The 25,931-nt window shown below is 45.1% G+C and overlaps 2 protein-coding genes across 9 annotated transcripts; both read right to left on the reverse strand.

The window, feature by feature from the left end:
* Nucleotides 1-17,111, reverse strand: LOC112889696 (proteinaceous RNase P 1, chloroplastic/mitochondrial-like). Of its 7 annotated transcripts, none has more exons than XR_003228151.1 (10): nt 16,394-17,109; nt 16,186-16,275; nt 15,890-16,071; nt 15,533-15,653; nt 15,278-15,346; nt 13,440-15,165; nt 10,757-12,177; nt 10,571-10,680; nt 10,449-10,490; nt 9,829-10,370 (listed from the first exon to the last, which is right to left on the reverse strand). XR_003228151.1 is itself a non-coding variant. In XM_025956446.1 (7 exons), exons 1-7 carry the CDS (start codon nt 17,012-17,014, stop codon nt 600-602), a joined length of 1,686 nt encoding a protein of 561 aa, XP_025812231.1. In that variant the 5' UTR covers nt 17,015-17,094; the 3' UTR covers nt 1-599. The 7 variants fall into 7 exon arrangements, 3 of the variants coding, with proteins under 3 accessions (XP_025812231.1, XP_025812230.1, XP_025812229.1); XR_003228153.1 differs by having other exon boundaries at nt 9,829-10,307; nt 10,571-10,689; XR_003228152.1 differs by having other exon boundaries at nt 9,829-10,365; nt 10,571-10,689.
* On the reverse strand, nt 3,515-7,190 carry LOC112889698 (tetraspanin-8-like). Of its 2 annotated transcripts, XM_025956448.1 has the most exons (3): nt 6,586-7,190; nt 4,311-4,620; nt 3,515-4,052 (listed from the first exon to the last, which is right to left on the reverse strand). In XM_025956448.1, the coding sequence occupies exons 1-2, from the start codon at nt 7,084-7,086 to the stop codon at nt 4,312-4,314; spliced, it is 810 nt and encodes a 269-aa protein (XP_025812233.1). In that variant the 5' UTR covers nt 7,087-7,190; the 3' UTR covers nt 3,515-4,052; nt 4,311. The 2 variants fall into 2 exon arrangements, with proteins under 2 accessions (XP_025812233.1, XP_025812232.1); XM_025956447.1 differs by lacking the exon at nt 3,515-4,052 and having other exon boundaries at nt 4,085-4,620; nt 6,586-7,189.
* Nucleotides 17,112-25,931: the final 8,820 nt, after the last annotated feature.

The following is a 25,931-nucleotide window of genomic DNA, read 5'->3' on the forward strand; positions in this document are numbered from 1 at the left end:
GAAATTGTTTATGCTGTATCTATTGCCAGGGAACTGCAGCAATGATTTGATAGTGCAAAAGGAATTAACATCCAGTATATGAATCGTGGGGTACAGTTAGTCAGAACTGAAATGTTACATGCACAAACTAATGAAAATAGAATCTAATTATTCTTGTAGGGATCCTATGCAAAATTCACCAAACCGTATCAGCCCCAAGTACACTAACAAATAAGCCTGTCCCCCTCCATCACTATAGCCTTGTGAATTCTTCTAACTTCATAACAAAAACTGGCAAACAGCTTCCCCACATTTCTCTGCACATGGCTGGAATTCCAGCAAGACTATGATGAATGACGTTGACGAGATTCCCAACTAACAAGAAGCTAAGGCATCTATGCGCATAAACCATCAAAACTTTCTGATCTCCCAAAGATAAACCTACTCATGCCCAATTCTCCACGTTCTTGAACCTCATCTGCAGCCAGGTGGAGTAGTCCGCCGTATGGGTAGTGCATCTATTTCTTCTGTTCAGAGCACAATAAGTACCAAGGCAATAATGACACCAGAATTTCTGTATTTGGCTACTTCAGCATATGTGCAACTGGTTATTGTCCCATCTACTTGGAAGATTTTCTTGTAGAGCAGATCCACTGCCGCGGCTTTTCAATATCATCACCAGTTGTCGTTGGTACATGCCAGCTTCCATCTTCAGATTCCTACATCATACGAGGGTAATAACATTGACTGTGCTGTTCAATTATCTTCATGCATGATTAGTCGTCAGAGGAATATAGAATTTGTACAAATTTAGATTCATCACCTGAATAACAATTGAATAAGGAGGCGGCAAATGAAGAGTAGGGCCATGCCCCGAGAAAGTTAGTCTGACCTGCATAGATAAAACAGAGCACATTGAAACTTTGACAGGGAAAGATAAAAGAGAGCAAAAGATCCATAGAATGTCTTAGGTTCCATAAAACTACAAAAGGGTCACTTATGACTCGCCTCAGCACTGGTGTACAATGCCTGAATTTATGAGTGAGTCTGTTGTGCTCTTCAAGTGGAACAGCTTCGAGTTCTAGACAATACAGACTTCATGGCTGTGTAGGAAACAAACCTGATGTTTCTCTTTCCACCTGGGAAAGAAACTAGTGCCAAGTAGTTGAAACAAGTGGTCTCGCATCTCATCATTTGTAACAAGCAACGATCGGCAACTGACAGCCGCATACAGCCAATACCTGCAGCAGAATAGGAAGAAATGGTTCGTGGATATGGAAAAATATATAAAAAGATCACATGTTAAAACAATATAGAGAACTGATCCTTTAAATGGGGTAACCAAACAATAGCAACCCTAAATCACTCCCTCAAGAGAGTCCACTCCCTACCATCTATGGGTACATGATCCAGCTCAGCTATTTTTACTTCATATGAATTTACTATTGCTAAGCAGAAGGGAAGAAGGTGCCCACCAATCATCATTGGAACCAGGAGGGGTAGCATACAAAGCTCCAGCTTTCCTCCAACTCTCTAGAATCTTCTGGTTGTGTGGAGCTTTTGCATTACCACCATTTACACGGTTCCTGTGCAAAATGATCAGTGGCAACTTCTTTGATTTAGTTACTCTCTGTATAGCATTTACGACAGAGTTCACCTGCAAGGAAAGAGATCCGATATTGGCAGTTAGCTCTGTCTGCCTGCCTGCCTTTGTGTCAAGAAGGATCAGATCATAGCTTTACACTGCTTGGCTGAACAGAAACCTCATACCTGGGAAAAACTGAAAGCTTTACTATTGTAAAGGCCTACATTAGCAGCATCTATAACAGCATCAAATGGTCCATGGCGACGTAGCCAGCTCTGCAGAGATGAGGTCCTCAGTTAGAAAGACAAGCTTACAACGTTGGAATGGAGGAGTATATATGTTGTAAGTAGTGGAGGAGGATGAAGAAAATGGATTGAAGAGTTGAAGACAAACCTGAAAGCCGAGGAAATCATCCCTGGTCTCACGCTTGATGGCCAGTTCGGTGAGGGAATTTGCGAAGTTGTCAGTCTCGGATGGATCAATGTCTATGCAGACAAGCCTCTCTCCGCAGCGTTGGCATGTCCCGTCCTTGTCCATCTCACTCCGATCAACGCTCCATGGCCCCTTGCCAAGCCATCCCTGGCCATGCCAGCCGCCGCCGCCCTTGATGACGCCTTCCTTGACCTTCCTGGGGTCCCACTTGTCCACCCCCGCTTCCGACGCCGCGTCGGACCGGAACCAGGCCTCGACGACCTGGGCCGTCGTGTCGCAGACCTGCCTGACGAGGGCGCGCGTCCTGTGCAGGAGCCTGTACACCTCATCGGCCCTACCCTTGTCCGCATTGACGCGGAGCAGCGCGGCGAGCTCGGGCTCCTCAGGCACGACTCCAGAGGCGTCCATGTGGGCCTCGACCTGCTGGGCCCCGTCGGCGTCTTTGGCTTCGCAGTAGGCGAAGAGGGCCGGGCCGTAGGAGCGGAGGCGCGGCGGGATGCCCGCGGTAGCCATGCGGCGGACGACGGAGAAGGCCATGGCGGGGTCGCGCGTGGCGGCGGCGAGGCGCGCGACGCTGGTGAGGGTGGCCTCGTTGGGCTGGACGCCGTCGGCCTCCATCCTGGCGAAGATGTCGAAGCCGCGCTGGGCGGCGTCGGCGGAGCTGTCGGGGTCGGAGGCGGCGGCGTTGGAGCAGAGGTAAAGCAGGCAGTTGTAGTGGTGGAGGGAGAGCGGGATGGGGGAGTCCGGGGAGAGGGCGGCGTCGTAGAGGCGGAGCGCGGTGGTGAGGTCGGCGTTGCGGGAGCACATGTCGAGCTGGTGGCGGAAGTTACCCTCGGGGGACTCGCGGGCGCGGCGGCGGCGGGCGGCCTTGCCCTCGGCTTCGCCTCCGGCACCGCCGGCGTCCTCCTGCTTCGGGATCGGGGCGGCGACCGTGGCGGTGGAGGAGTACGAGTCGCGGCGGCGGCGGGCGAAGGGGAGGTGCTGGGTGCCGCGGCGGTGGAGCGATATGAAGCGGCGGTGCTGGTGCGGCGGGGAGAAGAGGAGGGTAGCCGCCGTAGGGCGGAGGGCCCCCGCCGCCGCCGCCGCGGCGCCACGCATGGCTAAAGATGGCACGGCGGCGCGGAGGGCAGCCGAGACCGGGCGGGGATGGAAGAAGGCGCCGTGGATGGGCTTGGGGGGTTTGCTCGATTGGATTGGGTTGGGTTGGGTCTTTTGCTTCCTTGCAATTTGCAAAAGCGTTTTACCATATCTTTTTTTTTCTTTTTGAAAAACTGTTTTGCCAGATCTCTCCCACCATTATCATCTTGATTTTTGTTGGGTGCCAAAGCCAAATGGAGTGATGGATGGACTATGTAAACAGTTCATTCTTGACAAACAGCCCAATAGATCTAGAGAACCCAAAGAAATTCCTTCCGTCAGGTAGTCACAACCAGTCAACCACAAGGGACAATGCATACAAACACACCAGACAACTTTGTTCTTGGTACCAACCAATTCCATTGATGAAATGCAATAAAAAGTTTCCTCTATGCCGCCGATGTACAGTGCTAGTATGTTTGCATCACACTTCACGACACCCAAACAATGCTCATACTTTCTTTCACAGCCCCAAAGGCCTAAGCCTCAATCTAACGATAGTTTAGTCCTACGATTTATGGATGTTTGTATCCAAATGCTAATACCCCAAAGTGCCAAATCTTAGCACTAGTTTTTCCAAATGGGATACGTTAAACTTTAGCCAAGATTTAAAAATTTTAGCAAAAATAAAAGTGCTAATAGGTGCTAAAGTTTTTAGCACTCAACTTTAGCCCATCCAAATAGACCCTTACAAGGGGTTTATGTTTTAGCACATAAAAAAAACAGGTCCTTATAAGGTGTTGATGAGGTGTTCTCTCGTGCTTCATGGCTCAGTAGAACTTTACAGCTGATGAACAAAATGCTGTAAACTTTTGGTCGGTTCCTTGCAATCAAGACAGTAGCAACACACCTGTACTTCTTTCGATGAGCATCCTACTTTTTTTCGACGTTTCATCCAGCAAAATCGACAAGAATTTCCCTGCACGAATACATGAGCGTTCAGCACTGAAATTTCGAATAGAAGCGTTAAAACTCAAGCCCAGGGCAGCTGGTGGACAGACAAAGTTTTGACATATCTTGATTAGCAGGCTAGCAGCCTTCACAAATCATTTGCGCTCGAAAGCGACATAGCAGGCATCAACTACTGACGGTTGACACATAATCCGACACACTAAGGCATACGGTAACACCGAAACGCAGTTGCACAGCCTAACAACCTATACATAGCCACGCGCACCTCACTTCCAGGCCGGGTCCGAGTTGTCCTGCCGGTTGTTCCTGAACGCGCAGCACCCCACGGAGTAGATGACGATGAGGAAGATCAGGAAGACGATGTTGACGGTGGCGATCTTCTTCCAGTCGTTCTTCAGGTTTGCGAGCACGCCCGCCTTGCACGCCATGCAGTCATAGCAGAGCGCGGTCTGGTCGTTCGACCATGTGGTGCAGTCGGGGTCGTCGGTGGTAGTGTTGAAGCCATCGGGTTTGATCCAGACGGTCTCGCTCTGGTAGGTGAAGTTGCAGCCGGTTGGTGGCTTGCAGCATCCAGACTGGACATAAGATAGATTTATTAGCTGCAGAAAAAACAGTTTTCTTTATAATGAATGAAAAAAAAAAATGTAATGTTCAAGCAAAATTCAACTGGGTGGAGTAGGATATGGCTCAGGGGCTCAGGGCTGCGACGTTATAATATAGCAAGGTCAACAGGTCATCAGATTGAGTAAAATCAGAAGAATGAAAACGTCAAGGGTAAGCTATTCGTGTATGCATTTGCGAGGGAATTGTCAATTAAGAGACATTGCAAGAAAGACCTAGAAATTTAATGCAAAAAAAAGACCTAGAAACTGGCATCCCAAATGTTGGCAAACAAGCTGCATTTAAGAAAGTAGCTCAGCCAAAAATACTAATTCATGAAATGCAGCAAAAAAATATTCAAGGATGCCATTACTCATAGAACTCTTAAATCTTAATGAACATTCAGCTCACGAAGTCAAGATTGAAGTAGACACGTTGATTATATAAATTAGATGACGGTGTGCATGTAAGAGTACATCTGCTCCACAAACCAATACAGTATTAGCTGATACTCCTACATTGCAGAGTTTACAATAACTATAAATGGCAGGAACCTCATATAAGAGTTACTCTCAATGTGATTACAGTACACCATGACAATTGCAGATACTAATCTCTTACCAAGGTCAAATTAAATGTAGCACAAGTGGACTGCATTTAAAACAGAGAGGGGTCCACATGTTGTATTGATAAGCAAGGTCGATAAATGTCGGCATCATGCACTGGCAATTTGCAAAAGCTAGCATGGCACATTGGCACTCTAAAGCAAACACCCCTAGAAAAAGGAAGACTTCCAGTTCAGTAAGTCATCGTCTATCTCATTGATAGATCAATGCCAGATGTAAAACATGTCAGAATGGAACTTTTCTTAATCATCCTTGGAGAGGTACCAAGTGGTACCACAATTGTAACTTGGATTTGATGCCCCCCATGTCCAAGTTATAATCAGTGGTACCTCTTGGTACAAGGACAATAAACAAATTCTTCAGAAGAACATCATATCCCTAGTTGCATAACAAAAAATGGTCTCACCAACACAATGATATTTATGGGATTATGTAACATTGCTCTTGCTTCATCAGAACAACATACGATTAGACAGTTACTGAGTTACATGGACGTGTGAAATTCAGTGGCATAGATTCATCAGAGAAATCAATTCATCAGTCAGCATTTCTTTGCTGTATCAATGGCTAAGTAAATGTGCCACACTCAAAAAGTTGTAAAAGGAACTAACTAATTAACCGACAATGCAGCATATGAATAGTGGGGGTACCATTCGCCCAAACTGTAATGCCGGTGGCATGTATCCATTAGAAATTGCTTATACTGTATCGTGGAAAGTAACTGCAGCATCGATAAGCAAAATGCAAGAGGAATTGACAAATTAATCGACAATGCAGCACATGAAACGTAGGGTACAGTTAACTTGAACTGAAATGCCACATGCACAAACTTGTAAAAAATGGAATCTAACTATTCTTGTAAGGGTCCTACGCACAATTCACCAAACCGTACCAGCCCCATGTGCACTAACAGATAAGCCTGTCCCCCATCATTTACAAAACCTTGTGAATTCTAACAACAGAACAAAAAGTTGCAATCAGGTTCCGCACGTTCCTCCGCATGCGGCTGGAAATCCAGTATGACTATGATGACTGACGTTGACGAGATTCCCACCAAACAAGAAGCTAAGGCATCTACGTGCATAAACCGATCAAAACGATCGGATCTCCCGGAGACAAACCGTCTGAAGCCACCAAAATCTAAACTAATCACTAGGGGCAATCTAAACTTCCTCGCAGGGTGCCACCACCATCTAAATTAAAACTCAAGTCAGAAAGCATTGGCCAAAAAAATCTCCATCGGAATTTTGGTAAAATCCAACAACCCAGAGAGGAAAACTTAGAACAAGGAGAGGAAATCAGGAATCCATGTACCTGGATCGGGGAGAGGTTGCTGTTGACGAACTGGGTGACCGTCTCCTTCCTGTCCCCAAGCTTCTGGCAGACCTTGCCGTCATGGATGCAGCTCCGGATCTTGGCCCAATTCCCGGCGTTCTCGACCCTCCGCTGCAGCCAGGTGGAGTAGTCCCCGAGGCGGTACTCCTTGTACCCCCTGCCGGAGACGACCCACCCGGCGCCGCGGTTGGTGACGACGAATGCGAAGATGGTGAACGCGAAGAGGAGCACGATGAGGAGGAAGAGCGCGAGGAGGTAGAGCCAGAGGAGGCAGGACGCGCGGCAGAGCGCCCCCGCCAGGCCCGCGAGGGAGAGCGCGAGGAGGAGCACGCCCAGCGCGATGACGGGGCGCTCGAGGAACCGCTCGCAGTCGGTGGACGCGCGGTGGCTCAGCCACGCGCCGCCGCCCAGCGCGACGACGGCGAGGACCAGCACGCCCGCGTTGAGGAGGCCCAGGAGGCCGTTGCTGCACCGCACCATGGCCGAATCCGCCGCCGCCGCCGCTCCTCGGGGTTCGGGTGGGGTGGGGGTGGAAGTGAACCGCGGCGAGGGGGGGCGTGCGCTTCTGCCTGAGGCCGGAACGGATGGGTTGGGGTGGTTTTTATGGTGGTTTTCGAATTTTGGGCCTGTTTAGATCCTATGTAAAGGCAAAAATGTGTAAACGCAAAATGGTGTCTGTAAACGCAAAAAAGCTGTAAACGCAAAAAAGCCGTAAACGCAAAATTTTCGAAGGAATCTTGCCAATTTGAAGTATTAAATGAAGTCAATTTACAAAACTTTTTGTATGGATGGGCTGTAAATCGCGAGACGAATCTAATGAGCCTACTTAATCCATGTTTTGCAACAGTGATGCTACAGTAACCATCCGCTAATTATTGCTTAATCATGGATTAATTAGCACCATTAGATTCGTCTCGCGATTTACAGCCCATCTGTGCAAAAAGTTTTATAAATAGACTTCATTTAGTACTTCAAATTGGCAAGATTCCGTCGTAAAAAAATTTTGCGTTTACAGGGCCCAAATGCCAAAAAAAATACGCCGGTCCGTTTAGATGCATAAAGACAAAAACGCTGTAAAGGCAAAATAATTTTGCCTTTACGCGCCGATCTAAACAGGCCCTTTGAACTCGGAAAGGAGGCTCCCTTTTTGGCTTTCTTCCTTTTTGTCCCGTGGTCAGTTGTTTTTTCTGGGGAGATTTCCCAGGTGCGGTCTTGAGAAGCCTGTGGATTGGTTTGAGGACTCTGATTTGTGAAGCACTGAACCGTGGCAAATCTCAATAAGCAGTGTCCAAACACCCGTATAAAAAGGAAAACACTGACAGAGTCATGTACTGCAACGGAGAAACACCATGCGTGACAGTTTCGTCAGGTACGCAAATGACAAGCAGTGCAGCTAGGCAGGCACGCTTTGCGGTCCATCCTGCTCACGATGAAGTAAACGCTAGAGACAGGTTTGGTGGAATTTAAGGTTTGGAAGGTCACTGCAGCGAGCTACAGCCCAAAAGGAGCAGTGTACCCAGCCTGACTACTCTTCTGACTGGTCATGCGGGACCGTGATGTGTGGTGAGTTTTTATTTTTGGACCTGTTTAGATTGGGGCGTATAAACGCAAAAAAATTTTTTTGCAAAAGAATCTTGTCAATTTAAAGTATTAAATGAAGTCTATTTACAAAACTTTTTGCACAGATGGGTTGTAAATCGCGAGACGAATCTAATGATGCTAATTAATCCATAATTAAGCAATAATTAGCGGATGGTTACTGTAGCATCACTGTTGCAAAACATGGATTAAGTAGACCCATTAGATTCGTCTCGCGATTTACAGCCTATCCATGCAAAAAGTTTTGTAAATAGACTTCATTTAGTACTTCAAATTAGTAAAATTCCTTCAAAAATTTTGCATTTACGGTTTTTTTTACGTTTATGCGCCGGGAACTAAACAGACCCTTTTATCGGTGAGGCGGTGGCAAACGGTGAAAAGAGGATGAGCACGAACGCTCGGTTGCAAGGGTTAGCCATAGAGATTTCAGGTTGTTGTCACTGAGGACTGGGTATATTACTGACAGCGTCGCTTTCTCGTCTTTTTACCCGAGCTCCTCTGCTTCTTTTCATGGCAAGAATTTGAACCGGAGGGAATCACACACAGCTTTCACGCAAAGGATTCCTCAAGATTTGCTTCGATGCTCATCGTCGATCAGCCTGGCCCAACGGCAGCTTTCTCAGGGAACCTAATCTACTCGTCATTTGCCCATGGTGTTTGGTCCGGCTGCTTGGCACGTTGTCACGTTGCGCCTGCGCAGCAGGCCGACGAACCGGAACAGAAGAGGATTTTTGCTACCAACATGATGGGCTAGCACGCCCGTGTTCCGGCCGCAACACTGGGCCGACAGCTGCGACGATCCCGGCATCCAGCAAATATATATATATATATATATATATATATATATATGAAAAATCTATTCTAAACGTACTTGTAGCTATTCCCTTCAGAAAATATTCTGTCCCCTCTCGCATAATTTGAAAAAGCACGGCCTTGGTAATTTCAATCACTGTCTACTTTCATTTCTCATTTTTATTTGCTTGTCGAGATTTCAGATGGCCCTCCTTTAAATGTAAGACCCAAGCTATTATAAATATGGACATTCGGGTCTCCATGGAGCCGCATCAACAAGTTGCTTCTACAAGTTGGGGTGAACTCCGTCCTTCTTTTAGCTTCTACAAGTTGCTATATATTTTAGGTATAACGATCAGATGATGAGTTACGATATATCTAATTCTCTCTATCTCTATGTTGTTTCCAAGTGTAGTACTTAGCTAAGATGAAGAGTAACAGGTTCAGTAGGTATAATGATAGAAGAACAAATTCCCTTGGTGCCATGAAAATTTTGATAACTTCCCTCAATGCCATAGAAATTTTTGGATTCCCCTTAGTGCCATTGATCTAATATTTATCCCATCAATGCCATAACCATTTAGGGAGCTGTTATGCTCCAGTTAAATAGCCATGGAAAAGACTCATTTGCCCCTCCAAAAAGAGACGAAACATAATTTGGCTCGGCTCCCGTATATGCCATTCCAGGTTCATTTCACATTGAGCTCGTGTTTCATAGTCCAGGTTCATTTCACACTGAATTCAATGATCCTAAATCAAGTAAAAATGATGTATCACATAGAGATGAAAGAGGTGACATATGACTCACAAATTAATTTATGTTTTACCATAAAGACCAAATGCATGTCATATTAATCATGAAACATGATCCAAAGGATTCTCATACAAATGAGTTTATATTTTTCACCACACCATACAGACCACATGAGTACCAAATTTCTCATTACAAAAGATCACATAACCATGCCATACAGAGCAAAATAAGAGTTCTAGATAGGCCACATGAGTATCAAGTTTCTCAACACAAAATGAGCATGGCTTTGCCCTCACAGATCATTCAACTCTCATGACAGAAACAGCAAAAGGTGGGAATAGCTGAATATTCAATCCAGAATTTTCGCTTGCTTCTAGTGGATATTGCAGGGCTTTCTGGAGTCTTGCATCTGGTGCACATTGCAGGACTTTGAGGTGGCACTGGCACCATAGATTGCTTCTTACTTGTGACTGCAGCCTTTGTCTTTTTTGCTTTTGCCTTCCCTTCTCTCTTTCTCTTCCCTGTTGGTTGGGAGGGAGCAGGTGGTGGTGTTTCACTGGAAATTGCCAAAGGGAACCCAGTGGAGGGAGCATCAGCTTGGCTTGAGCCACATGCTGTCCTACAAAATTTTAATTTTGTTCTTTAAGTTGAGAAGGTAAACATGAACATATGAAAACTACACTAAAATTAAACTCACTTTTCAGTTTTCCCTGAGCTCAATTTAGTGGAGCATCCTTGGCTGCATTAGAGACAGATGTGTTAACATTTTAGAGCTGCATGGTAAATATTTATGAACTAATATTGTTGCTTTCAACTCACCTAGGAGGAAAATACATGGGTGTAGGTCCTGAGATAGCAAGTACAAGACTATTCTCAACTGATTCTTGAGTGGCTTCATTTGTTTTCTTCTTATTCTTTTTGGAGGCCCCCTGCATGAGCTACAAGAAATTATTGCAATATGTATAAATCTGTCATATTACTACAATATGGTATGAATTGGCTTACCTTTCAGCTAGTAGGGCGGCTTTGTCATCTGGGTTACCATCTTTACATGTGTACCATCAGTGTCCATATCCTTTACAAACATCACATCTATGCTGCCCTTTCTTGTGTGTTGTGCTTGTTCCGGTTTCAGTAAACCCTTTGAACCTCTCATTTTTTTCATCTACCAGCAGTGGATTTCAGATGTGATGGATGTATGAAGAAGCCATGATCTGATTGCTGCCATTGAGCCTTGTCAGTAAGGACAGGGATGAGATTTTCCTATGCTACTCTAAATTTCTCTACTGTATAATATGAGTCAACATAATTCTCCAAAGGCTGACCCATCTTAGTGATAAATGCAATGGCATGTAAACATTGAATGCCTGAAACTTCAAATTTTCTTCAAGAATGGTTTTTTTCTTGGAGGTTCACCACACACTTGTAGCCATTGCTCCCCTTCACACACACTTCTGCAACTTCATCTGAGCTTGCAAACACATCCGTATCCAAATTGAAGCTCTGTTCCTTCAACTTCTTCATGATATGTGGCAAAATAAGTCCTCCCATCTTTCTAGATACTGTCCTCCTTGTATACCACTTCTTCATAAGAAGATGTCTGATCTTATCCATGAAATCATCCAAATTCAAGCCTTTCCAACTTTTTACCCAATTATTGAAACTCTCTACTAGGTTGTTGGTGACATAATCCACCTTGCAGTGAGTTAAGAATTGGCTTCTTGTCCATATCTTACTATGGCATCGTCTTAGGTAATCCATTGCATCTGGTCTAGCTTCATCCATTGCTTTGCAATGATTGTCGAAAAAAATAAGGAGACCAAGAGTAAGCTGCTAACCATTGGTGGTCATCAAACAGCTTGCCCAACATCTGTACAAATGGCTAGACCATAAGGTGTTCCTATTGCTTCTCTCAACCTTGTCATAAACCAGATCCAATTATCATTTGTCTCAGCATCAAACACTCCAAAAGCAACTGGATACATCCAGTTGTGTCCATCTACTGTACATGCACATGCTAGCTGTCCTCTAAACTTCCTGTCAAAAAAGTGCTATATATTGCCAAATATGGTCGGCATCCCCTCAGGAAACCATCTATGCAGGGTTTCAAAGCAAAAAACATCCTGTTGAATCTAATCTTTTCTTGAATTGTGTGATGATCAATTACTACAACACTACCAGGGCATGACCTTTCCACCTCTGCCTTAAACCTATACAAGCTATCGAAGCTTCTGTCCCAATCACCAAATAATTGATTATGTGCTAGTTCTTTACCTGCATACACCCTCTTGTATGACACTTCTACTTTTCCTTAATCTTAGCCTGAAGTTCCTTTGCCCCCATCAAGAATCTCTAGAGAGCCAATCCTTCACAACATCACAAACCCAAAATTTGGTTGCATGCTTCACAACCTTGATAGAATTGCTCTGCCAAGATGAAGAGTAAAAGAACAGTTAATTTCTTTGTTAAATCAGCTGTTTCAAGCTCCCAAACCTAGTGTTGCATCAATGAACTTCAATCATTTTTCAGTCAGTGCACGTATTATCATTAGCTACTGTCTACAATAATATTGCTTATGCTAATTCAAAACTATGTACAATGAGTTTATGAGATAAGTGTTACAACAGCAAATTGCTATGCAGTAGCACAAAAATATGCATAAGCTGCAACCTTTCGTGAGCACATAAGCATCACCTATAATTCTGCATTCATTTAATCTGCGTCAATGGACAATGGTATCTCACCAGGCCACTTTTTTTTGTTGGGTGGGTAGGTTTGGGAGGGGATTCTTTTGGGAGACACTAACATACTCTTCTTGGATGGTGGGAGAATCTAAACGTCAAAAAAGACTTTATTTGTGAGGCTAATATATGAAGATTTATCGTTGCTCATTGCTATATTGAATAAATGTGACAAAAATGACCCCTCATTAATTTCTCAAGCAAAAAGAAAATGGTGAAAATGTAGAGGGGACAACAAGGGTAAACTGGAACGTTTTGGGAATGTTTGTCTCAAGTCCTTGTATCTGAGAACAAAATTTTGGTCAGTGTCAAGTACTTGAAAAGCAACGGCAGTAAAAATCTAATGTTCAATTTAATTTCCCTTTCATTAAGTGGGGCAAATTTATAGGACAGACTCCCATGATGGTCTCACACACTCTAGATAACAAGCAAAGGCAAGTCCTAGTTCAAATGAGTTGACGTAAAACTCTTGGTGACAAACAATCAGGCTGGAAGTGGTAATCTGAATTATGAGTTATAGGTGGAAAAAATTACACTAAATGATATCCAATAACTCTGATGCAAGTATGTTTGACCCTACCTTACAGGAACATCATAAATGAACAATATCAAATGACAGTGAATGGAGCCGTTAAGGTGATAGCCATGAAAATAAAGAAACAATGGGATCAATAACTATGAACAAAGGCTGGTTCCCCGCAAAAGGAACGTAATTTTCTTTGATCTTTGTTAGTTTGAACACATTACATACCTTCTTGTGAAAGGAAAGTAATAATGCAAACATGATAATCTACCTAAAGATATTAATATGCTTAGTTATTTTTCTCAAAAAGCAAATTTTCTTCACAAACTCACGATATTATATTGATTTTGTCACATTTCCAAGAAAATACAACTTAGCTGATGGCTAGAGATTGTTTTAGTGATCTGAAGTACAGAATACTCACAATGCTTCCACCAATTGCTAGGGCTACAAATGTATACTGCAAGCCCAAATAGTGTGTAATTGTGAAATGATCTAATCGCTTCAGACATTTTAAGAACAAAAAGAATTCCTCAACCATGCAAAGGGGTTTTCCTTAATGTATCTAACTTCAAAGCCATCTCTTGTGCCAAACTAATTCTTCCTCCTTCAACAAGAGCTTCCTTCAAATTACTAAACAGCTGACCAGGTGGCCTTATTCCTTTGTCCAACATCTCTTGGAAATATATACAAGCTTCTTCGAGCCTGTTCTCAAAGCATAACCCATTGATCAATGCCGAAAACATATGCATACATGGGAGGACACCTTTCTCCTTCATTTGCTTCCACACCTTTAATGCCATATCAACTCTTCCATTACTGCAGAACATGCCAACCATCATTGTATATGTATTGAGCTGAGGCTCACAGCTGTCCGACCCCATCCTATGGAATACATCATATGCCTCTTCGAATTTCTGCGATTTTATAAGATGATGAAGAATTATATCATAAGTCCGGGAATTGGGTCCAATTTTACACTTCCTCATCTCATCAACCATCTTGAAAGCATGCTGAAACTTTGAGGCTCTACAGTAAGCTCCAACAACCGCATTGCATGTAGGCACCTCCATGGGGAACCCACTTTCCTTATAAAGCTCAAAGTACTTCAAAGCTTCATCCAGTCTCTCCTCCGAACCAAGTCCATTGATAAGCATGCAGTACACATGAGGGCTCGGCATGCAACCACTCACTTCCATCTCGTGGAACACCTTGACGGCCTCATCACATTTGCCAGACTTGCAAAAGGCACTGATCAGCATTCCATACGCCACAACATCAGGCCTAATGCCTGCATCCAGCATTTCTTGGTACACTGTTTTGACCATCAACAGATCTTTCTCATGGCCCCAGCCTTCCATGAGGACTGTATAGGTCTTCAAATCAGGAACAAACCTGCCCTTCCTCTTCATCTCGTTGTAGACGGCGTGTCCCTTCTTCACTTGTTTGGATTTGCTTAATGTGTCAATCAACCAGTTGTAATCCGATAACTCAGTTTTGAGCCCAAAACTGCTCATCTTCTCGAATGTCTCCACAGCCTCCTTGACCTTCCTCGCCCGGGCATACCTCCGGACAATAAGCTTGAACGTGTCCTTAGAGAGCAAGCACCTGCAACGCATGGTCTCCACCAAGCTCCACACCAACCTGAACTGCTTGATCTTGCCAAGTGCTTCGATCAGATTGTGGAAGCTCTCGGCTGTGTACCTGAACCCCTCCTGCCTCTCTGCCCACCTGAAGAAGGCAAGTGCTAGCATGCCGGCATTGCTCAGGTTTTTTAGCACCTCGGCCACAAGCTCTGGCGACACAGCCACCCGGAGCGCATCAAGCGCTGACGCAATCCCCAATTCTGGCTGGGTTGACACGACGCGGCACACCCTCTCGGCAGCCTCTGACACGCCCACACCCGCACCTGTGCCTGGACCATCCACTGCAGTGTCGCCCGGTACCACTGTGAACCGTGGTGGCTCTGCGTCAGCTTGGTCATCCGCAGAACACCGAGCCACGCTGCAGAACCCCAAGGCGTGCGTTCCGCCGAGCACCTGGTGAGCATGGGCACCCCAAGATTTTCTTTTAGAGCAGATCCACTGCCGCGGCTTTTCAATATCATCGCCAGTTGTCGTTGGTACATGCCAGCTTCCATCTTCAGAATCCTACATCATACGAGGGTAATAACATTGACTGTACTGTTCAATTATCTTCATGCATGATTAATCGCTAGAGGAAAATAGAGTTTGTACAGATTTTGCCATTTAGATACATCACCTGAATAACAATTGAATAAGGAGGCGGCAAATGAAGAGTAGGGCCACGCCCTGAGAAGGTTAGTCTGACCTGCATAGAGTTGCGTAGTTCATTGACATTGAAACTTTGATAGGGAAAGATAAAAGAGAGCAAAAGATCCAGATAATGTCTTTGGTGTACAATGCCTGAAGTTATGAGTGATTTTTTTGCGCTCTTTAAGTGGAACAGCTTCGAGTTCTAGACAATAGATAATCCATGGCTGTGTAGGAAACAAACCTGATGTTTCTCTTTCCACCTGGGAAAGAAACTAGTGCCAAGTAGTTGAAACAAGTGGTCTCGCATCTCGTCATTTGTAACAAGCAACGATCGGCAACTGACAGCCGCATACAGCCAATACCTGCAACAGAATAGGAAGAAATGGTTTGTGGATATGGAAAAAATATATAAAAAGACCACGTGTTAAAACAATATATAGAACTGATCCTTTAAACGGGGTAAGCAAACAATAGCATACCCTAAATCACTCCCTCAAGAGAGTCCACTCACTACCATCTATGGGTACATGATCCAGCTCAACAGTTTTTACTTCATATGAATTTACTATTGCTAAGCAGAAAGGAAGAAGGTGCTCACCAATCATCATTGGAACCAGGAGGGGTAGCATACAAAGCTCCAGCTTTCCTCCAACTCTCTAGAATCTTCTGGTTGTATGGAGCTTTTGCATTACCGCCATTTACACGGTTCCAGTGCAAAATTATCAGTGGCAATTTGTTTGATTTAGTTATTCTCTGAATAGCATTTACAACAGAGTTCACCTGCAAGGAAAGAGATCCAATATTGGCAGTTAGCTCTGCCTGCCTGCCTGCCTTTGTGTCAAGAAAGGATCGGATCATAGCTTTACACTGCTTGGCTGAACAGAAGCCTCATACCTGAGAAAAACTGAAAGCTTTACTATTGTAAAGGCCTACATTAGCAGCATCTATAACAGCATCAAATGGTCCATGGCGACTTAGCCAGCTCTGCAGAGATGAGGTCCTCAGTAAGAAAGACAAGCTTACAACGTTGGAATGGAGGAGTATATATGTTGTAAGTAGTGGAGGAGGATGAAGAAAATGGATTGAAGTGTTGAAGAGGAACCTGAAAGCCGAGGAAATCATCCCTGGCCTCACGCTTGATGGCCAGTTCGGTGAGGGAATTCGCAAAGTCCATGGCGGGGTCGCGCGTGGCGGCGGCGAGGCGCGCGACGCTGGTGAGGGCGGCCTCGTTGGGCTGGACGCCGTCGGCCTCCATCCTGGCGAAGATGTTGAAGCCGCGCTGGTCGGCGTCGGCGGAGCTGTCGGGGTCGGAGGCGGCGGCGTTGGAGCATAGGTAGAGCAGGCAGTTGTAGTGGTGGAGGGACAGCGGTACGGGGGAATCCGGGGAGAGGGCGGCGTCGTAGAGGCGGAGGGCGGTGGTGAGGTCGGCGTTGCGGGAGCACATGTCGAGCTGGTGGCGGAGGTTACCCTCGGGGGACTCGCGGGCGCGGCGGCGGCGGGAGGCCTTGCCCTCGGCTTCGCCTCCGGCACCGCCGGAGTCCTCCTGCTGGGCGGCTACCGTGGCGGTGGAGTAGGAGTCGCGGCGCCGGCGGGCGAAGGGGAGGTGCTGGGTGACGCGGCGGTGGAGCGATAGGGGGCGGAGGTGCTGGTGCGGCGGGGAGAAGAGGAGGGTGGCCGCCGTGGGGCGGAGGGTCCCCGCCGCCGCCGCCGCGGCGACACGCATGGCTTAAGATGGCACGGCGGCGTAGGGGGCAGCGGGCAGCCGAGACCGGGCGGGGATGAAAGAAGGCGCCGTGGATGGGCTTGGGGTTTTGCTGGATTGGATTGGGTTGGGTCTTTTGCTTCCTTGCAATTTGTGGCTCAATCTGAATCCCAAAGCCACCAATTCTTTGAAACACACATGCTTTTGTGAGTATGTTGAATTGATTTCCCAATTATATGCTATGCTACACTAGCTCTACAAAGTCTACACAAAAAGGAACACCACCACCACGAAAAAGAGCTAAGGTACACCAACAAAATCCCTCCCGAAAACACCCCATAACTTGCTACTTTGCAAGCAGCTCTCATAGTAATGCTTCTATGTTAAATCGTATTTTTCTTCTTCAAAGGGCTTTGATGTCAGAGAAGCATAACTTGAAATGGTAGGATCTATAGGCAACTTATGCATACAAGATATGCAAAAACTGATGAGAAGTGCTGGGATTATAAAGAGTAGAGTTGGAGGATTCTGTGTCCGCAGGGCAGACTAGAAGACTTGGATCGTATGCCCACAGAATTAATGGACCGGACAAAAACAGCAGGGGAGAATCAGTGTGTGAAAGACCGGCTCGCCCGTGACCTGTTCGACTTCCAGAAGACCAATGGCGATATCTGGGACCTGGAGCTCCCCGACCACATGCAAGAGCTACTGGAGAAACATGTGTGGAAGAACTGGTGATGGTGACGGCAGTTTAGTCCTACGATTTATAAGGTGTTAGTGAGGTGTTCTCTTGTGCTTCATGACCCAGAATAACTTTTCCACTGATGAACAAGATGTTGTGAACTTTTGATCGGTTGCTTGCATCAAGAAAGTAGCAACACACCTGTACTTTTTTCAACGAGCATCCTACTTTTTGACGTTTCATCCAGCAAAATCGACAAGAATTTACCTGCACGAATCCATGTAGCGTTCAGCACTACAATTTCGAACAGAAGGGTTAATACTCAAAGCCAGAACAGCTGGTGGACAGAGAGAAATTTTCGGCATATCTTGATTAGCAGCGTTCACACATCATTCACGTTCGAGAGCAACATAGCAGGCATCAACTACTGACGGTTGACACATAATCCCCTCACACTAGACATAAGATAGCACCACGACGCAGTTACACATCCTAACAACATATACATAGCCAGGCACACCTTACTTCCAGGTCGGGTACGAGTTGTCCTGCCGGTTGTTCCTGAACGCGCAGCACCCCACAGAGTAGACGACGATGAGGAAGATCAGGAAGACGATGTTGACGGTGGCGATCTTTTTCCAGTCGTTCTTCAGGTTGGCGAGCACACCCGCCTTGCACGCCATGCAGTCATAGCAGAGCGCGGCCTGGTCGTTCGACCATGTGGTGCAGTCGGGATCGTCGGTGGTAGTGTTGAAGCCAGCGGGTTTGATCCAGACGGTCGCACTCTGGTAGGTGAAGTTGCAGCCGGTCGGTGGCTTGCAGCATCCAAAATGGACATAAGATAGATTTATTAGCTTCAGAAAAAGCAGTTTTTTTATAGTGAATGAAAATATGTAATGTTCAAGCAAAATTCAACTGGGTGGAGTAGCATATGTTTCGGGGCTGTGACATTATAATATAGCAAGGTCAACAGGCCATCGGATTGAGTAAATCAGGAGAACGAAATTGTCAATGATAAACTATTCACGTATGCATTTGCAAGGGAATTGTCAATTAAGGGACATTGCAGGAAAGACCTAGAAACTGGCATCCCAAATGTTGGCAAACAAATTGCATTAAAGAAAGGGACATTTGTGTTCTTACACCTACTTTGAAGTGTAATTATGATTTTACCCTTATTTTTTAAACTTTGTAATTTTGCCCTTTACTATTCACAGATCAATGCGATTTTACCCCTAGTCAACGGTCAAAACAGGTGCAAATATGCAAAGACCGAGGGAAAAATGGCAATGACTTGTGAAAAATAAAGGGTGAAATCACAAAGTTAAAAAATAAGGGCAAAACAACAATTGCACTTCAAAGCAGGGGCAAGAACACCAAAAAACCTTTCAGAAAATAGCACAGCCAAAAATACTAATTCATGCAATGCAGCCAAAAATATTCAAGGCCGCAAAACTGACGGAACTCTTAAATCTTAATGAACATTCAGGTAATGAAGTCAAGGTTGAAGTAGACAAATTGATTATATAAACTAGATGATGGTGTGCATGTAAGAGTACCCCTGCTCCACAAACCAATACAGTATGAGCTGATACTCCAACAGTGCAGTGCAGAAGTTTACAATAACCATAAATGGCAGGAACTTCATATAAGAGGTGCTCCAAATGTGATTAGCAGTACACCATGACAATTGCAGATAGTAATCTCTAACAAAGGTCGAATTAAGTATAGCACTAGTGAACTGCATTTAAAACAGGGAGGGGTCCACATGTTGTATTGATAAGCAAGGTCTATAAATGTCGGCATCATGCACTGGCAATTTGCAAATGCTAGCATGGCATTCTCAAGCAAACACCCCTAGAAAAAGGAAGACTGCCAGTTCAGTCATCGTCTATCACATTGATAGATCCATGCCAGACGTAAAACATTTCAGAATAGAACTTTTCTTAGCCATCCTTGGAGAGGTACCAAGTGGTACCACAATTATAACTTGGATTCGACAACCCCCATGTCCAAGTTATAATCAGCGGTGCCTCTTGGTACAATGACAATAAAAAAAATTCTTCAGAAGAACAGTGTGTCCCTAGTTGCAAAATAAAAAAAATGGTCTCACCAACACAGTGACATTTATGGGATTATGTCGCATTGTTCTTGCTACGTCAGAACAACGTACAGTTAGACAGTTACCGAGTCACATGGATGTGTGAAATTCAGTGGCATAGATTCATCAGAGACATCGATTCATCAGTCAGCATTTGCTTGCTGTATCTATGGCTAAGTGAATGCGCCAGACTCAAAGAGTTGTAAAAGGAATTAACTGACAATGCAGCATATGAATAGTGGGCAACAGTTCGCCCAAACTGTAACGCCAGTGGCATGTATCCAATAGAAACATGTACTCCTTCGTTCCTTCATTCCAAATTGTAGGTCGTTTTGGCAAATCTAGATGCATAAATTTTGCTATGTACCTAGACACAATGTTTATCTAGATGCATAGCAAAAGTTTTGTATCTAGATTTGCCAAAATACCCTATAATTTGGAAAGAGAGAGTATTCATTAGTCACTACCCAAACACTAATCGATATACCAACAAGCTGGTAACATAGGAATGTGTTATCGCCATAATTTGCAATCAGAAATTGCTTATACTGTATCGCGGAAAGTAACTGCAGTAACGATAAGCATATGAATCGTGGGGTACAGTTTACATGAACTGAAATGCCACATGCACAACCTTGTGAAAAATGGAATCTAAGTATTCTTGTAAGGCTATTCCCAGCAGCTATCGTATCTGGCACCTTATCCCGATTATGGGATCAAATTGTTACTGTTGTACCACCCAGCGGCTGTCCCATGTACGATCCCAAAATCCGAGCGCTCTCTTCCGACTCCCATTTTCGCACATTCTCTCTCCTGTTCGGATCTCAACTGCCGGTCCGTGTCTCGCCCCTGCCCAGTTCCAGATCGCGCTCGTCCGCCGCTTTGCCCCCTCCCTTGGCCGTCGTCCTCGCTCTGCTCCGCCTCCCCCGCTCGTCCGCCGCTCTGCTCCCCCTCCCCTGGCCGTCGTCCTCGCTCTGCTCCGCCTCCCCCGCTCGTCCGCCGCTCTGCTCCCCCTCCCCTGGCCGTCATCCTCGCTCTGCTCCGCCTCCCCCGCTCGTCCGCCGCTCTGCTCCCCCTCCCCTGGCCGTCATCCTCACTCTGCTCCCCCTCCCCCGCTCGTCCGCCGCTCTGCTCCCCCTCCCCTGGCCATCGTCCTCGCTCTGCTCCGCCTCCCCCGCTCGTCTGCCGCTCTGCTCCCCTCCCCTGGCCGTCGTCCTCGCTCTGCTCCCCCTCCCCCGCTCGTCCGCCGCTCTGCTCCCCCTCCCCTGGCCATCGTCCTCGCTCTGCTCCGCCTCCCCCGCTCGGGTCGTCCTCCTCGTCGTCTGCTGCTGAGATCCACCAGGCCCCGGTCGTCTTCCTCCTCCATGATATGCAGTACCCCTCCCCTCCCCTAGATGAGCAAGGCCGGAGATTGGCTACGGACTGGCTTGGATTTGGCCCAGATCCACACAATAAAACCTGTTGAAATGGATTATTTCGTCGAGTAGGCATGCATTTGTGCGTTGCTGTGTTTGCAAATATGATTCATCTACCTGTGACAAACATCGAGCAGATCATTATGTATGTGTCTTTATTAATCGTCCTGAACATCGAGCAGATGCATATACTTGCTATACATTGTGTGTCTTTATTAATTATGTATGTCTTGCTATGTTTTTAAGATGGCGAACATGTAGAATGACGCTGGTGCTGATGGAAGCCAGCCATATGCAGATGTAACATACACCCCAGGCTTTGAATTCAATGCCTGTGATTTTTCTGTTGCCGATGACCATGAGCATGAGCAGCAGGCCAACAGTTTGGTAACGTGTAATGTTAACATTGAGTTATATATATGCCAATGAGTTACAACTTGTGCATTTGATCCACTGATGTTTTCACTGATTTATATCACAGGAACCCGACCAGGCAACTGAAGCTGAGAACTCTTCACAAAGGAAGACAGAGGGAGTGGCCAAGCGAAACCAAAATTATTCTGGTAATGAGGATGAGACTTTAATTTCAGCGTACCTTAATGTTTCAAAGGATCAAGTGGTTGGCATAAATCAGCCAGCCAAGTCGTACTGGCAAATGATACTAGATTACTATAATGAGTTCAGAACGACTACTACCACTAGGACCCGGTCCTCTATTCAACATAGATGGGGTGAGATACAGAGAGACACTAACAAGTTTTGTGGATTTTATGATGAGATTGAAAGGAAAAATCAGAGTGGAAAGAGTGAGGATGACAAGGTATTCGTGTTGCTTTTAAATAATACATGCATAAAAAATTGTTGTGTGCTGAATACTTGCCTAATGTTGTATAAATTGTAGGTGAAAGATGCACTCCATATGTTTGAAGGATTGGAAAAGTCTCGATTTAAGTTTCTCCATTGCTGGATACTTCTTCGGAAGGAGCACAAGTAGCTTTGTTGGCTTGCAGAGAAGAGAGCCGAGCTAGCTGCCAATCCTACTGAAGCTGGAGATGGTACAAGTATGGATCCAATTAAAGTGATCAGCGAGGCACCAAAGTTTTCAAGGCCAATGGGTCGTGACAGGGCCAAGAGACTCCGAGGCAGCCCAGGTGTTGGTAGTTCTGCTAGTTTTACAGCTTGCCTTGAGGTGCTCCAGAAAATTCAGTCAGACCGAGCCAAATATGATGAAAGGCAGGAGATTGCTAGCAAAGATGAGGCACAGGAGATGGCTGCCCGATATGAGAGAAAACTAAGTCTTGTGCAGGAACAAGTTGATATTCAAGGAAGATGTTAGCGCTGCAGGAGAAAGACCGGGTGGACAAAATCATGTTCATGGATTTAGATAAGGTGCAGCCATGGGTGCGTGACTTCTACATTCGGGAGCAAAAAAAGATTGCAGGTTGGAACGACGAAGCTTCGGGTGCACCTCCTAGTTAGAATGCTTCGGGTGCACCATGGATTCTTGTACTAAAACTTAATTGTAGTGATGTAGTATGAGATTTGTACCAAACTTAGCTGTAATGCTGATGTATGAGAGTTGTACCAAACTTCACTGCTTCTGTTGAGAGTGGTTGTGATAAGACTATGGTGTATTGCTTCTGTTTATATAGCTGCTGCCCACAAAATATTTTACATTGCTTCTGTTTATATAGCTGCTGTCCACTGAAAGGATCGATGGACCAAGAGGGGGGGTGAATTGGGCCTTTTTCAATTTCTAAAACAAGATAAAGCAACCTTAACCTATGCAAAACTAGAAAGGCACCAATTCACCAACCGGATAACTAAACAACCTACACAAGCTAGATGAGATAAAAAGAGATAAAGCCTAGCAAGGTAGAGCTAACTAGTGATTCCTAAATCAAGCACATGAAAGAATTGCATGAAAGATAATGCTTGAAATAAGTAAAATGGACAAGGGACAACCGGATTTTTCCCGTGGTATCGATGTGTTGGCACACACCCCTAATCCACGTTGTGACACTCACAAAGAGTATTGTCACCTCCCAAGTCACCAAGACGAGGGCGCTCACTAAGAGTCTCCGTTCACCATCCCGGTGTGGTGGAGATCAAGCCACGTACAAATCTTTTCTCCGGGCTTCCACAATCCTTGGCAAGCTCCGCGTGAATCACCTCGATCACCAAGATCGCCTAGGTGATGCCAATCACCAAGAGTAACAAGCTAAGGCCTTCACTTGAGCAAGAACCAATCACTAAGAATGGATGCACACAAGCTTCTCTCTACTCAAGTCCTTAATCTTGCTTCTTGAATGATTGAATGAACAAGTGTATGAAATGTTGAAGCTCAAAGTGGCTCTTGGCTAAAGTATGTGTGTTTGGATGTTGCCTGGTGCCAAGAGTGGTAGAATGACCCATTTGAGGGGTATATATGGGCAGCTCACACGAATAGAGCCGTTGGAGAAAAAGCTGCCAGAAAACTGCGTAGCGCCGGTTAATCCGACGTCCCTCCAACAGTCATCGTCGGTTTAACCGGTGAATGTAAACTCCCCTTTTGAAAAACTAGCCGTTACTGTTTGGGAAGATTAACCGTCGTTGCATCGGTTTAACCGGTGAGTGTAATCATCCTTTGATCAACAGAAATACCAAGTCACTGGACAACTGCACCGACGTCCAATTTCAAATAACGTCGGTTTAACCGGTGAGTCTATTTGTCCACTGATCAACTGAAAACCGAGTCTCTGGACAACTGCACCGACGTCCCTTTTCAAATCACGTCGGTTTAACCGGTGTATTGACTTGTCCAGACCTGGTGACCTCGTTTAACCGACGTATAGAAAACTTGAGGCGTCGGTTAAACCGGTGAATAGGATTTTTCTGATTTTGCCTAATCTGACTTGAGTCTTGAATGAAGTCCAAATATTCTTGAGATATAAGTTGAGAACCACTTATTTGAGCTTCTAGAAACCTGAGTGACCATTGTGTGCATCCATTTTTAAATGACCATGTCCATGCTCAAGTTACTAAGCCTAAACCCCTCTTAATAGTGCGATCACTACAAAACTATAAAACCTATACTAACCTAAGTGTCCTTCTCAACCTTATGACACTTAGGACTAGAAAGATCCTTAGTCTTGACATGTTATAGAGTTGAATGCCGAGATCGCCTTTTTGAATAATGAGAATTAGGGGCCTCTTTTGACATATAACCAAATGAGCAATAATGATCTATAAAGCTGCACAAACTCATTAGTCACAATAATGGTTGTCATTAATCACCGAAACATACCTTAAGGGCCTAGATGCTTACATCCACACTTGTTGTCCAGAAAATAGTTCACATACTTGACGTCAAGAATGTTTGTTTGCTCGAAAATTTGCTAAGTGCCTTATGATCGAGTCTTTGCTTTGCATACCTTGAGAAACATGGCATATGAGAGAAAAGATGCACACATAACAAGAATTCCTGCACTTCACGCCTGAACTGGACAGTCCGGCTCGTTAGACCGGACAGTCCGGCTCGTTAGACCGGACAGTCCGGCACCACTGGGCAGTCCGGTTGCTGATGACGGACAGTCCGGTTTGTCTCCAGCATCTGAGTCAGAAGGTTTCGTCCAACCGGACTGTCCAGCCCTGTATGGCGGACTGTCCAGTTAGGCTGTAACGGCTAGTTCAGACCACGCCGTCTTTGCAACAGTTGTCCGTTGGGGATAAATTCTTGCATCTTGAGTATTGTTTCTTACCTTGCAATTTTTTACCGCATCTACTCTTGTGCAAGTTTACATTCCTAGATTCTAGCTTTGCTTGATCACCCTAGGTTGCAAACCCAACTTAGCTCAACTTAGACTAGAAATTTAATTCTCTTGCTGTACTAATTAAATTTCCCCTAGGTGCTTTATTTTTTTAGTTAAAACCGTCTATTCACCCCCTTCTAGCCGGTGTCCTTGATCCTACAATACTTCATGTCCAGAAATACAACAATTAGAGAGTACGTAAAACATTCAACTACAATTCTAGTACAATTAGAGAGAGAGTACAATTAACATTCTTCTATAATTAGAGAGTACATAAAATATTCTTCTACAATTAGAGAGTACATAAACCGTTCTACTACATTCCTAGCTTCTTCGGTAATGGTTCCGAACATGTTCTACCAAATCTAACTTGAGTTGTTCGTTGGCCAGTCGGCTTCTATGCGCCGGTGAGCATCGATCAGAGCTTCGACCTCTGGTACATTTCTATTAGGCAGCGATGTTTGGTTGTGTAGCACCCTCATAGTCCTCAATATGCAATTGGCCAACATCTTGCTCAAATTTGATTCCCATGTTGTGCAAAATGATCACATAATCAACTATAAACTTCATGTCCTCGGGTGACCAAATCTTTGAGGGCCTTTTAATGATATGGAACTTAGCTTGAAGCATACCAAACCCGTACTCAACATCTTTTCGGTAAGCAGATTGCAAATCTATAAATAATTTCTGTTTATTAGATTTTAGAATTGAAATACCACCTATAAGAGTTGCCCGGTGGGTACATTCCATCTGCTAAGTAGTACCCCAAATTATACTCTCTACCATTGACAACATAATGAACTTCAGGACCAGTCCCACTAGAAATCCTATCAAATACATGGGATCGGTGCAGCACATTTATGTCATTACAAGAACCCGGCATTCCGAAAAACCCGTGCCATATCCATAAGTCATGACTTGCCACTGCCTCTAAAATTATTGTTGGTTT

This window comes from Panicum hallii, chromosome 4 (assembly GCF_002211085.1).
Source record: "Panicum hallii strain FIL2 chromosome 4, PHallii_v3.1, whole genome shotgun sequence".
Classification (NCBI taxonomy): domain Eukaryota; kingdom Viridiplantae; phylum Streptophyta; class Magnoliopsida; order Poales; family Poaceae; genus Panicum; species Panicum hallii.

What these genes read in the sequence shown, in the direction of transcription:
- LOC112889696 (XM_025956444.1), bottom strand. Translation starts at nt 17,014, where the DNA reads ATGCGTGTCGCCGCGGCGGCGGCGGCGGGGACCCTCCGCCCCACGGCG. An exon ending in AAGCTTTCAGTTTTTCTCAG is followed by an intron (nt 16,072 to 16,185) that starts GTATGAGGCTTC and finishes CTTTCCTTGCAG; the next exon opens with GTGAACTCTGTTGTAAATGC. An exon ending in CTTATTCAATTGTTATTCAG is followed by an intron (nt 15,166 to 15,277) that starts GTGATGTATCTA and finishes CGTATGATGTAG; the next exon opens with GATTCTGAAGATGGAAGCTG.
- LOC112889698 (XM_025956448.1), bottom strand. Translation starts at nt 7,086, where the DNA reads ATGGTGCGGTGCAGCAACGGCCTCCTGGGCCTCCTCAACGCGGGCGTG. An exon ending in GCAACCTCTCCCCGATCCAG is followed by an intron (nt 4,621 to 6,585) that starts GTACATGGATTC and finishes TCTTATGTCCAG; the next exon opens with TCTGGATGCTGCAAGCCACC.